The 14,271-nt window shown below is 35.0% G+C and overlaps 1 protein-coding gene across 3 annotated transcripts in view; it reads left to right on the top strand.

Annotated features, from left to right (window-relative positions):
- Positions 1-14,271, top strand: part of LOC136027462 (serine/threonine-protein kinase 32A-like) — a 194,768-nt gene that overhangs the window by 102,234 nt on the left and 78,263 nt on the right. For all 3 annotated transcript variants that reach the window (XM_065704751.1, XM_065704752.1, XM_065704753.1), the window contains one exon: positions 449-538. In XM_065704751.1, the coding sequence (XP_065560823.1) occupies positions 449-538 (90 nt within the window). The remainder of the gene's footprint in view (positions 1-448; positions 539-14,271) is intronic.

The raw sequence follows: 14,271 nt of genomic DNA, 5'->3' as shown, positions 1-14,271 counted from the left end.
GGACTCAAGCTTTCAATTTCTAATCGAATAAGAGCCTCTATCAATTTTGTATGATCCCTTTTTCCGTATAAAGTGGTAAAAAAAAATCAGCAGTAATAAAGACGAGGCACTTTGTTCTTTACTAATTCAACCCTTGCGTGCTGACTCCGGCATTCCTTATTAGTAAAACCTGATAAGGGTTACCAATAGAATTTTTGAAGTGTCCTCTGAGTGTACCCTGAAAAAAAAGTGTTTGCCCCCGGATAGTCATGCTTCCTTCCTAAAAACCATCTTGTCTTTCTTCCTACAAACAATCGGTCTTAAAAAAAAGTATTGTTAGTTTAATGTGTAGTTTCTGTGATTTTCATTTGTAGCAGTTAGCAATAGCAAGCTCCTAGTGATATTAACAATTTCAAAACACTTTCGAAATAAAATAGGGGAACATAAACTCTTCAGATTTCCATTTCAGGTCACGTCCATCTTACTGACTTCAATATAGCTACTTGTTTGCCGCCAAAGCAGAGAGCCACGTCTGTCTCCGGAACAAAGCCTTACATGGGTTAGTAAGTACTTTAATTCCCCCTTAATTGAATTCTCGCTATTTCCCTATCAAACTTTCAGCAAGTCTTCGGTCATTTCTAATGTCAGAGTTGAATTGAATATTTTGCTTCAACAGATAAGGAGTCTAGACTTCACCAGGGAGTGTCAATAAAACTAAGCTCTGAAGAGAAATAGCAAGTTATGTCAAGCGAGAGAGATCAAGTAATGTCCCGATGCTAATTCCGGCTTGTATGTCTGAATGAAAAAAAAATTCTTAAAGTTTCTTCCACTGATTTTTCGAATTAAGAAGCTGCTTTGAGTACAAATGCATTAAAGCATATTAAGAAGCCTCTATTTTTACTAGCACAAAAACAGGAAGACATTATTTACTAAATTCAAGATTGAACCGGCTGGAAAAATAAATTTTTGAACCGGTAACCAATAAAAAGTGAAGCTAAGTAAGGATTTTTATTTTTGTCAATCAGGGGAAACAAAGTTGGTAAATTGAACCTGAACATTTAGCAAATCTTCATTATTTGAAACTGAAGGGCTATTTGCGATAAGACATGTCCTACCGGCAAAAATAAGTTGTAGTTGTGGATATCAAATGGAAATCGAAGCTTGCCAATAAGACCAAATAGTGGATTCCACGGCGAGTATTAAGTAGAGAAAAATTCATTTGATATCTGTCCACGCCTCAATTGTCCTAATTAACTAGCCTCAACGGACCGACATTTGCAGTTGGGTCTCAGCTTTGATTTTGCAAGGTTTTCAAAATTTCATTTATTTGACGAAGTTATTGATTTACAGTAAAGAAAACGGAGTAATTAATTAGTTATTATAGGGACATAAGCGCAATTATTTGACTTCGGCATTAAAAACCACCAGTCGGGAGCACTTTCCACAAGCAGCCATGATTTATGAGCCTAGGCCTAGAAAAGCCTTCATGAGCCTAGAAAATCCTTGTTGGTTAATGAATATTGGTCTGGAGGTTTTCCGCTTATCGCGAATATTGGATTAAAATCACTAGCTGGCTAGCCAATTATACCCTTTACATTCTAAATTAAAAACTATGGGTTTAGATGGGAAATGACCATAAGAATGAGGGATATCCCCAGATAGCGACAAATACTTCACTGCCTTTCAATCACAAACACCAAAAACAAGAAGAACAATAGGGAATTTTTCAAGACAGTGAGAAACAAATTAGAATGAATATTTTGGCCCTATTACCAAGGGCCGTCCTCGGCAATACAAAAATATATAAGACGAAAAAACTTACAACAGGATAAAATCAATAAAACTAAAATGAACAAATTTTCAAAACAGTCCCAGCATCCTTACATCAACAAATTTCAACCGTAACTGCTAAATAAATTGTGATATAACGAGGCAATTCATTGAAATGAAAGAGAATGATTTAAAAACACGTTTTTAATGCCAGCCTTGCGTTTTTGGCTGCTGATCTCATAGGTCTATTTGTGGCAGTTTCTGTATATAGGTATATTTATGACAGGAGAAATTCCCTATTGTTCTTCTTGTTTTCGGTGTTTGGGATATCCCTAGATGAGGAACAAACCGATCTACCAATTTTCCGTTTAAAACCGATTACCAAAGGGGAGTGGCCACCTTTAGAGCTGAACTTCCAGTAAATGGGAACTGTCCCCCTTTGGCAGGCTTTGTGGTAAAAATATAACGTGCTAGGGATAAGAAGGTGCGCTTTTATACATTTTTAAATTGATGTAAGTTTTGTACTTCTTATGCACTGATAATTGAATAAAAACTAAATGGCAATGCTAATAACGAGTCTGAATGGCACTGACACTGATATCGTCAAACCTGATATCGTCAAAAACTGATATCGTCAAACCTGATATCGTCAACTGATATCGTCAAAGTGTTGCATTTTAACTGAAATATCTGCCTTTCTAGTGTCGAATTTCTTGTAAATATTCGTTTGATTAAATCCACAAGAGCCACATTCCTCCTCCATTCTAATCTGCTCAAAGAGTCAGTCTTAACTCCCACCAATGAAGTTTTATCTTTAGTTAAATACTTCCTTGAGGCCTCATTTCTATTTACTCGAGGATACTCTACTTTTCTTTTGGCCCCAGATGGATCGCCAAAAAGTGTGGTTTTTGGTTACCTAGAAAACCTATCGGTAAAACAAGAGATAAGCATCTTAAACTTTCTATAATTATCTCAAACAGTAGAAATACATAACCTAAAATTCTATCGAATATAAAAAACGGACGCTTCCCTTTCATGTTGGTTTTTGTATTATGTATATGAGGGTGTTTGCCCCCTCATTAATACCTCGCTCGTTACGCTAATGTTTTTTAGTACTTTCAAAAGAGCTATTTATTTCAATAAAAAGGTCTTTGTTATTCAGGGGTCATTCTTTAAGAATTGGAGCGAAATTCGAACTTTAGCGTAAAGAGCAAGGTCTTGACAAGGGGCCGAACCCCCTCATATACGTAATAAAAAGTTATTTCGTATATGAAAGGGGATGCCCCCTCCACAACGCCCCGCTCTTTACGCTAAAGTTTGAATCTTAGTCACAACTCTACTTTTGAAAACAATAAACACTTTAAGGTAAAGAACGGGGCGTTGAGGAGGGGACAGCCACTTTCATACACGGAATAATTTCTGTTGGTCAGTCGCTCCTTATTTTCAGTTAAAGAGTGTTTTTATTTAATTTCTGAACGTTTTTGAATTGATGCAGGTTTTGATTTTGGCTCACCGTACATGAATAATTCAAACAAAATTTGCATATTCATTTTACTTTCTTTAGACTAATAATAACCTTATTATAACCTAAGTTTGATTTTTATTTTAGTTGTTTAAGAATGACTCATAAATTAAAAAGGCTATTTAATTAGAATTATAGCCTCTTGTAAAAGTTAAAAAAGAAACTTTAGCGTAAGAGCGAGCTACTGAAGAGAGGCAACCCATCTCATATACGTAATTAAATAAAAAAAACAAGTTTTCTTTAAAAATGAAAGTAAGGAGCGACATTAAAACATAAAACGAAATGAAAGGAGCTTTTCCTCCTCAACGCCTCGCTCTTTACGGTAAAGTTTGACTCTTTCTCTTAACTCTACTTCCTAAAACAGTAAAAAACTTTAGTGTAAAGAGCGGGGCGTTGAGGAGGAAAAGTTCCTTTCATATACGGAGTAATTTCTGTTCGTTTTAAGTTTTAATGTCGCTCCTTACTTTCATTTAAAAAAACTTGTTTTAATTTATTTAATTTTTGGATGTTTTTTAATTAATGTATGTTTTGATCGGCTCTCCGCACATAAATAATTAAAAGGAAATTTGCATATTATTATTTTTTTGCTAAATGGCTTTCTCATAGTTTTAATCAGAAGATTTTGAGAAAAAAGGAGAGAGGGAGGAGGCCTTGTTGCCATCCAATTTTTGATTACTCAAAAATGTAACTAGAACTTTTAATTTTTTTTACGAATATTTCCATTAGTAAAAAATATACGTAATTTACAAATTAACTTACGTAACGAACTTCTATATTCGTATGTTTTTATTGCGTATATGTGGGAGTTCACCCCTCGTCGATCCCTCGCTCTTTACGCTAAAGCTTAAATTCTGTGCCAATTCCTTAAGAATGACCCTTGAATCACAAAGGCCGTAGAATAAATAGTTGAAATTACTAAAAATACTTTAGCGTAAAGAGCGAGGTATTACGAGAAGGTAAACCCCTCATATGTGCAATAATTTCTGCTCATATTAAGTTTTAATGCTGCTCCTCACTTACAGTAGCAAAAAAGTTTTCATATTTAATTTTTCATTGTTTTTTTTTTAATAATGCTAAAAACTCCTGTGCCTCTTCATTGAAAGTCTCTTCCCCCATCACAAGTTTATCCATGGAAAGATCCTCTCACGTAACCCCCCTCCTCAATTCTCCCTCCCAAGCCAAAAAAGTCCCCCTCAGAACGTCCGTACACTTCCCAGTAACCATTATTATACGTAAACACAGGTCAAAGTTTGTAACTTGCAGCCCCTCCCACTGGAACTGCAGGGGAGTAAGTCGGCCCCAACGACATAGTTATTAGGGTTTTCGACTACGGTGAATAAAATGGATATCTCAGAATTTTTATCCGGTGACTCTGGGGAAAAATGAGCGTGGGAGGGGGCCGAGGTGCCCTCCAATTTTCTTGGTCACTTAAAAAGGGCACTAGAACTTTTAATTTCCGTTCGAAAAATTTCCCTTCTAGGACCACTGGGTCGATACGATTACCTTTGGAAAAAAAAACAAAAAAAATATAAACAGGCATCCGTGATTTGTTTTCTGGCAAAAAATGTGAAATTCCACATTTTTGTAGATAGGAGCTTGAAACTGCTACAATAAGGTTCTCTGATACACTGAATTTGATGGTGTGATTTTTGTTAAAATTGTATGACTTTTAGAGGGTGTTTTTCCCTATTTTCTAAAATGAGGCAAATTTCTCAGGCTCGTAACTTTTGATATGTAAGACTAATCTTGGTGAATGTTATATATGTAACTATTGGTATCAAAATTCAATTTTTTAGAGTTTCGGTTACTATTGAGCCGGGTCGCTCCTTACTACGGTTCGTTGCCACGAACTGTTTGATGTTTTCTGTTCGTTTTAAGTTTTAATGTTGCTTCTTACTTTCAGTTGAAAAAACTTGTTTTCTGATTGTTTTTTAAACAATATCGGGAAATCCATCACGCCCTCCATGAAAAATTCCATGGACAATTCTATAATATCATTTTTATACAATCCTTAAAAGGGCTTATGCCAGATCTGCCCCTAACTCACTCGAACTATCTGTCTTGGCTTTTTCTACAATTAAACATGGTTTGATGCCCACAACTACTTGACTTTGATTCAAATGAGTGGATTGGATAAAAAAGATATTTTATGTAAAATATTAAAAGAATATATATGAAAAATCTTCACTAATACACTTAGAATCTACTTTTCGTCCATGTAGATTTTCTTTAAAACCTACCTCTCCCAGCAGGTTTCTCATTATCAAATAAAATTCCATTAAAAAAAATTCCATTCCTTCTTAGTCACAATGTGAATAAATTCCTTCTCCAATAGTAGTAGAATAGTTTCCGACATAAAATTTTACCCTATTTCCACTGTTGATTTAATTTTAAACAGCCTTAAGCAATGATGTTGAAATTGATTGACTCTTAAACCTCAATGACATTTTAGTACATCAAAAGTACTTAATGTAACTAGGCTATTTTAAGTTTTTTTAAAAAAGAGCCTTAAGTGTTTCAAGAAAACTGTGTCAACCCCATATTTCGTGGTAACGAACTGTGATAAGGAGCGACCCGGCTCAATAGTAACTGGAACTCTAAAATACGGTTTTACTCTAAAAATCCGTGTATATAAGTCTTGTCAAGTTTATTCGTAGCATCAAAAGTTACAAGCCTCAGAAAATTTGCTTTATTTTGGAAAAAAAAGGAGAAACAACCACTAAAAGTCTTAAAATCCTAATGAAAATCACACCATTGGATTCAGCATATCAGAGAACCCTACTGTAGAGGTTTCAAGCTCCTATCTGAAAAAATGTGTAATTTTGTATTTTTTGCTAGAAGAAAGATCACGGATGCATGTTTGTTTGTTTGTTTTATTTTTTTCCCAGAGGTGATTGTATCGACCTAGTGGTCCTAGAATGTCACGAGAAGCCTCATTCTAGCAAATTAAAAGTCCTAATGCTCTTTTTAAGTGACCGAAAAAATTGGGGGGGGGGCAACTAGGCCCCCTTCTACGCTCATTTTTTTCCCAATGTCACCAGATCAATATCTTGAGATAGCCAATTTGTTCAGAAAAGACGAAAATCTAATAATTATGTCTTTTAAGATGACTTAATCCCCCAGGGTCCCCAGGGGGAAAGGCTACAAGTTATGAACTTTGCCCATTGTTTACATATATTATTGGCTATTGGGAAGTATACAGACGATTTAGGGGGAATTTTTCTTGTGATGGGTTCTCTTGGGATTGGGGGCTACGTAGGAGGAAATTTCCATGGAGGAATATTTCATGGGGGAAGAGAATTTACATGAAGGGAATGCTGGATTTTCCAGCATTATTAAAAAAAAATTGAAAAATTAAATTAAAAAAGACAAGTTTTTTCAACTGAAAATAAGGAGCAACATTAAAACTTAAAACGAACACAAATTATTGTGTATATTAGGGGATTCACCCCCTTCTAGACTCCTCGCTCTTTACGGTAAAGTATTTTAGTAACTTCAAAAGATTTTCAAAAGATCTATTTATTATAATTAAACGGCCTTTGTTATTCAGGGGGTCATTTTTAAAGAATCGGAACAAGATTCAAACTTTAGCGTAAAGAGCGAGGTATTGACGAGGGGCTGAACCCCTCCCCCTTATATACGTTATAAAAATATACGAATATAAAAGTTCCTTAGGTAAGTTAATTCGTAAGTTACGTATATCTATTATTAATACAAATTTCTTAACAATTTTTATACTAAAAAAATTAAAAGTTCTAGTGGCCTTTTTAAGTAACCGAGAAAATTCGAGGGCAACTAGGCCCCCTCCCCGCCCCTTTTTCTAAAAATTGTCCGATCAGAACTTTGAGATAGCAATTTTGCCAAAAAAGCAAAAATCTAAATGCAAATTCTGTTTTAATAAATCATGTACCATGAGCCAAAATCAAAAACTGCATTAACTCAAAAACTTTTAGAAATTAAATAAGGAAACAAGTTTTTTTTTAACTGAAAGTAAGGAACGGCATTAAAACTTAAAATGGACAGAAATTATTCCGTATATGAAAGTGGCTGTTCCCTCCTTAACGCCCTGCTCTTTACGTTAAAGTTTGATTCCTTCTTACGGTTCTATTTTTAAAGGAATAAAAACTTTAGCGTAAAGAGCGGGGCGTTGAGGAGGAAAAGCCCCTTTCATATACGGAGTAATTTCTGTTCGTTTTAAGTTTTTATGTCGCTCCTTACTTTCATTTAAAAAAACTTATTTTTTTGTTTAATATCTGGACGTTTTTGAAGTAATGCATGTTTTGATCTCGGCTCTCCGAGACCATCAATAATTAAAACGAAATTTGCATATTAATTTTTTGGGGCTAAACGGCTTTTTCATAGTTTTAGTCGGAAGATGTTGAGAAAAAATGAGCGTGGGAGGGAGCCTAGGTGCCCTTCAATTTTTTGAGTAACTTAAAAAGGCACTAGAACTTTTAATTTCCGTTAGAATGACACCTTGCGCGACATTCAAGGACCACTGAGTGGATATGATCGGCCCTGGAAAAAAAAAAACAGACAAAAAAACAAATAAACACGCACCCGTGATTTGTCTTGTGGTGAAAAATGCGAAATTCCACATTTTTGTAGATAGGGGCTTGAAACTTCTACAGTTTGGTTCTCTGATGCGCTGAATCTGATGGTGTGATTTTCATTAAGATCGTATGACTTTTAGGGGGTGTTTTCAGAAATGAGGCAAACTTTCCGAGGCTCGTAACTTATGATGGGTAAGACTAATCTAGACGAAACTTATATATTTAAAATCAGCATTAAAATGCGATTCTTTGGATGTAACTATTGGTATCAAAATTCCATTTTTTAGTGTTTCGGGCACTATTGGGCCGGGTCGCTCCTTACTACAGTTCGCCACGAACAGCTGTTACCATTGTCGCCACTACAGTTGTTACCACGAACTGTTTGAAACGCCAAGAGCTACTAAAATTTCAAACTTATACGTAATACAAGCAGATATAATTTTACATAATTTAAAAAGAACTCAAATTTAATATATCAAATTTAACATAAAAAATCAAAAAGAAATCAAAATTTAACATATTTAACATATTATGTTAAATTTAACATAAAAATGTTAAATTTTATATGTTAAAATTTTAAATTTATATGTTAAAATTATAAATGTTAAATTATAATGTTAAATATATTATATGTTAAATTTATAAATGTTAAATATATGTTATATTTTAATGTTAAAACTTATATGTCAAATTTTAAATGTTATATGTCAAATTTTAAAAATTTATCATATTAAAAGAAATCAAATTTAACATAATTCAAATTTAAAAAGAACAGATATCTCTATGAATGAATAAATGAAACCCCAAAAAAATCGAAAATTAAAGAGCTGGTCGGACAAAAATGTTTCCGGTTCATATCTACGCCTTATAACACTTTCCTTATACCTCAAAGAGCATGGGATCCTTTCGGCCTAAACAAAGGCCCATGGCATTTTTAAGCCAATCAGGCACCGTACATCAGAAATGCCCCCTCACCTTTTTTCTTTCACTGCAGAGCCAAACAATTGACAGTTTGCATTATTTACAGGTCTTTAGAGAATGCGGTGGCTCTGTTACTCTAAAGACGTATTTATAGGGCTTTTCGCCTGAATGAATTTATTTAGTGATTCGACTTACAAAAAGTATTTCACTTTCTATTCTAAAGCTAAACACTATGGAAAAAAAGAAAAAGAAAAAAAAATTAGCCTTACGGCATTTCACGACTAACAAAGAAACAAAACTAAACATCTAAAATAAACTACAAAACACATAATTTTGTACATACAATCTAACTAAACAAGAGAAAAAAAAACAAAAAGACAAACTAAATAATACACACTGAATTCCATTATCAGACATAAAAAAATCCACATATTTTTAAATAAGATTATAACCCCAAATCCAAACGTTTAGTTTTTCTTATGTATTCCAGTAAAATATTTCTAACATTCCTAAATTTAAAAATCAAATCAAGATTAAACGGAAAAGGAACATTGATACTATTAAGGTGAAATATTAATTCTAAACGTTCACGAACAAAAATAGGGCACTCAAAAAGAAAATGGGAACAAGTTTCATTTACACCGCAAAGGCACAACTCCGTATCAATTTTGTTTATTCGGTGAAGAAAGAAATTTAGCCTGCAATGACCCGTAATAATCTGCGTTAGATGGTAGGAGGGCTGAACTTTGCAAACAGCTTATAAATCTTCTGTTGAAGCAAAAAAGCGAATTGACCAAGGACTAACTTTATTCTTAAATTCTTCATACCATTGTCCGTAAAGTATATTTTTCAATGCTTTTCTATTAATATGAAAAGTTGAAGTATGGATTTCTCGTACTGTCGAAAGGCCTAAGATATCTACTAATGATTCATCAGTGAAAGTACTATGATTGGATGAGCGTTTAGAAAGGGGGAATTCAGGAGAAGTGAAATTTGGCCAGTGACTTGGACGGCCTTTTTTCGCATAGCGCAATGTCGCTAGCTCAGTCGCTCGGAAAGAAATTGGCAATACCCCAGCAATGGCCGTAATTACGTCATTTTGGGCAGAACGGAAAGATTTTGAGATTATTATCATTGAAGTTCTTTGAGCAGACTGTAGCATTTGTAAAATATTTTTTTTTCTAAGATTTGAAAACCAAACTGATACCCCATACAAAACTGTACTTTCTATAACTGATTTATATAATTTTCTTAAAGCTTGTGGTTTGAGACCCCATGTCATCTTCGCTGCCCAAAGGAGTCTCGTCGAATACTGCTTTGCAGTAGTAACTCGGGAAGAGACATGATCAGTCCATAAAAGTTTCCTATCTAAAATAATTCCTAAGTAACGGACCTTTTGTTGTATATTAATTTTTTCTCCTCCAAAAAAAGATTTACAACAGGAACTTTGTGTTTGTTTGTGAACAATACAGCTTCTGTTTTACGTTGGTCGAAAGTAAGTTTGTTTTCTGCAGCCCACACTTCAAACTTCTGAAATGTTTTTTTCCGCCAAATTTTCTAAAAACAGAATATTTTTACCTGTTAAAATTACAGTGACATCGTCAGCATATGCCTGAATCGTACAATTTTCACCAAAATCCATTTCTAAAAGGTCATTTATGTTGATTAACCATAAAAAAGGAGACAAAATTGATCCTTGCGGACAAGACTTTTCCAACTTCCGGGATACATCTTTTCCATATGATACCGTCCTATCTGATAAAAAACTTTTCACTAATCTTAACAATTGAATTGGGCATTTCTTATCCCTGAGCTTTTTTAAAATACCTGGATGCCATGCATTGTCGAATGCTCCTTTAATGTCAAAAAAAAGACAAAGTGTGAATTTCTTTTCCTCTTTATTTTTCTCAATAACGCTTACCATATTGTCAACTGCATCTATTGTACTTTTACCCTTGCAAAACCCAAATTGTCTTTTAGAAACCCAACAATTATCCAAACTAAGTTTATCTAATCTATTCATAATAATCCGTTCAAAAATTTTTCCGATGTTTGACAACAAGCTAATCGGGCGATAAGAACCGGGGTTACCATCATTAGTTTTCCCTTTTTTAAGAATTACTATAATGTTTGCTTGTTTCCAAAGGACAGGAAAATATGATGTCTTTAGGCAACTATTAAAAAGCTTCAACAAAGTAGGTGATAAAACATTAATATTTTTCTTTATAGTAAAATTCATTATACCATCAGGTCCCGGAGCCTTCATGGGTTTGATCGACTTAATAACATCCTGTAAAATTTCCATGGTAATAGGTTCCATTTTATCCTGATTTTCACTAGAGATATTTTCTGTTTCATTTCTTATCAACTTTTGAGCAACACTGTCATTAGAATTATCATCTGACGAAAACCATTTACCTAGAAGTTGTTCTCCAGCCTCTTTAGGTGAATCTGTCATCGACCCATCTTGTTTTAAAATATGAACTGGGAGAGTCGCAGAGCCTTTTAACTTGCAAATTTTATTTATAGTGTTCCAAGGGTCCAAACTAGCTTTTTCTTCGCAGAACTTTTTCCAATCTTCCTTTTTCGCTGCAAAAATTTTTGTTTTATAATCTAGATGTGTTTGATTCTTTATTTGCTCGCTTTCAACGGTACCAAGTCTCTTATAGACCCTTTGAGCATGTCTGTACTTCTTTCTTAAATCTGTCAAATCTTGGTTCCACCACCTTGAATATTTGCTTTGTTTGTGACTATTTTTAAGAGGGGTCGATTCCTTAGTTGCTTTTTGCATTAAATTCTTAATTTCATTAGTAGCACAATCAATTTTCTCCACCGAGGACATAGGTAGAGAATAAATGTCATCGATTCCACGTAATAAAGTAGCACTAAAAGTATCCCATTTAGTTTTCTTATAAATGTATCTTGGCTCTTCAGTCTCAAATATGGGAAAATTAAACTCCAAAGTAAATAAAATGTACGAGTGATCCGAAAGAGAAGGGTATTCATCAAGAACTTTCCAACACTTTACACTTTGAACAAGATTAGTACCTACAGCAGTAACGTCTGGGCTAGTTGTATTGCGTAGCCCATACGTTGTCTCACTAGGATCATTCACTACTAACAATGATTTACTAGCAAAAAAATCTTCAAGCTCCTTGCCTTTCTTGTCAGTTTGACTGTTACTCAGCCACAAAGGGCTTTTAGCGTTAAAATCCCCCCCAACAACGTAATTAGCAAAATGTCTGACCTTGTCTAAACAACTGATATTATCTTTCAATCGCTGCATCGAAGGAGGACAATATACCGAACAGAATGTCAAAGTTCTAATGTTCAAATAAACTGAAACTGTCACACATTCATTAGACGAGAGGTTATGGTGTACGTCAGCTTTTAGACTATTTTTCACTAATACGGCAGCACAAAAAAAATTTCTTATCTGTGTCAATTTTAGAAAAACACTTGTAACTATATGGAACACATGATATTTTACAAAATTTATTTACATACGGTTCTTGCAACAGAACTATATCCGGTTTCAGTTCTTCTATTGTTTTTTGCAACTGTAAGGTTGCTGAATAAGAATGTTGCAAATTAATTTGAAGCACTGTTAAGTTATTCTTATCAATATTCACATCTCGAGATTGAGTCAATTAAACTGGATATTATTCTTTAAACGAGCAGTTAACTTCTTTGCAACCGGGCATTTGCTTAACTCATAGGCAGCATGCCCATCTGACTTAAGTTTGTTTTTTTCGCAAGCCCGGCAATTTGGGCGGGACGAAAAGGACTTGTCGCAATTTTCATAAGTGTGCGGGCCCATGCACCATGAGCATACTTCGTCCGCTCTACAATCTGTCTTCCGATGACCGTATAAGCAACATTTGCTACATCTTATCAAGTGTACATAGTCGTCGCAAGAGGCAAGGATAAAACCGATCCGTAAGCCTCTTTGGGACAGTATAAATTGGCGGATCTTTGGACTCACTTCCACAACGACTTTCCTTTTCGACGCGTTTTCAAGAATGGTGATGATCCTGAAGCTTTCCCCTTCGTTGGCCATCCGCTGAATTTCTGGGTTACACTGCAGCAGGTATTTTTCACTTTCGTCTTTGACCTGAGGGGAGGGAGCCCCATTGACTAACATTCTTGGAAAGTGCTTTTTCACCTCTTTCGGTTTGTACTTCGTGTCTGACACTTTCTCTGTCAGTACTGACATGGCTGCCTCTAGCTCCCTTTTCGACCCCAATTCCAAGATGACTCTACCTTCCTTCGCCGGAACAACTTTCTTCACGGAAAAATCGGAATTTTCTCCTTTGACAACTCGGCTGATAGATTCCGTAACTTGCATGGCTTCGTCAAAATTCATACGGTTTCGTTTTTCCGCAGATACAGGCTCCAGAATCACAGAGAATGTTTCAGGACCCTTGAGCGCTTGGGCATAAGACGCCTGCTGGGGTGCGGGTACACAAATCTGTCCATTTTTTTGCGATTTTATCCGCTCAAGCTCTTTCTGGAGATTCACAACTTCATTCAGACGGGAATTTTCGATTCGGAGGAGTTCAATGTTCTCTTCGATTTTTCGTTGGTGAAGATATTGGATTCTGCTGCATATTTGGGAGGCATTAAATTTGCTACCGGGGACTTTGAATGACCCTATTACGTCCTTCAACATATCCAGTAGCACTGCAACACTTTTTTCATTCATGACAGTAAGAGACTCCAACGATTCGTGATCAGACGTCTCTAGGGACGATTTTACTTTGGACATCTTCGAGTAACAAACTAGGTATCCCGATCACGGTATCCCGTTCACGGTTCAACGTCTAAATGAACGCCATCTATAATAGCTGAAATTAGTAAGAATCTAATAATGTCAACGCCAAAAAAAATGAGTTAATTATTTCAATAGATAGCTTCAAACAAATGCCAACTTTATGGGCATATCTTAGTAAGGTAGGTTTAACCTAGTCCACTTAAGCATCCACAGATACACTGTATCAGTCAATCCAAGAGAATCATTGTAATCCAAATTTAACAATTTTCTCACTGTTTACATTCAGACAAACTTACTCGGCTTTTCGCCTGCTTTGAGAAAAATAAACCATCTCAAAATTTGATTTGATGTTTTGGGGGCTATGGGGTCAGGCAGGTAGCAAAAAAGGCATTGGGATGGAGTTGGCTGCTCTCTTCCATTTACTTTTCCGACTAGAAATTATGATTCACAACCTGAACTTTTCAGCGGCCATTTAAGCACAGTTCACAAAGAAAAGGATAGAAAACTAAAAAAAAAAAGAAATATTGCTGTCTCACTAGTGAATGTGATAATCGAGAGATAGAAAAATCAATGTCAATAATTCCAGGTAATTACCTATGTGCTTGAGTATGGGTAATTTTCCCATGGACAATTTATGTTAGACATGCAAGTTAATTGCTTGAAAAAAAAAATCACAAGTATAAGATTTTTTACATTCCAAGGTTTTAATGCTTATTTCTAGGAAAATCTGTGTTTGAAAGCAAAGTGAAAAG

Source organism: Artemia franciscana, chromosome 5 (genome assembly GCF_032884065.1).
Source record: "Artemia franciscana chromosome 5, ASM3288406v1, whole genome shotgun sequence".
Classification (NCBI taxonomy): Eukaryota; Metazoa; Arthropoda; class Branchiopoda; order Anostraca; family Artemiidae; genus Artemia; species Artemia franciscana.
Note: the sequence above shows the minus strand (reverse complement) of the source record. Positions and strands in the feature narration are given on the sequence as shown.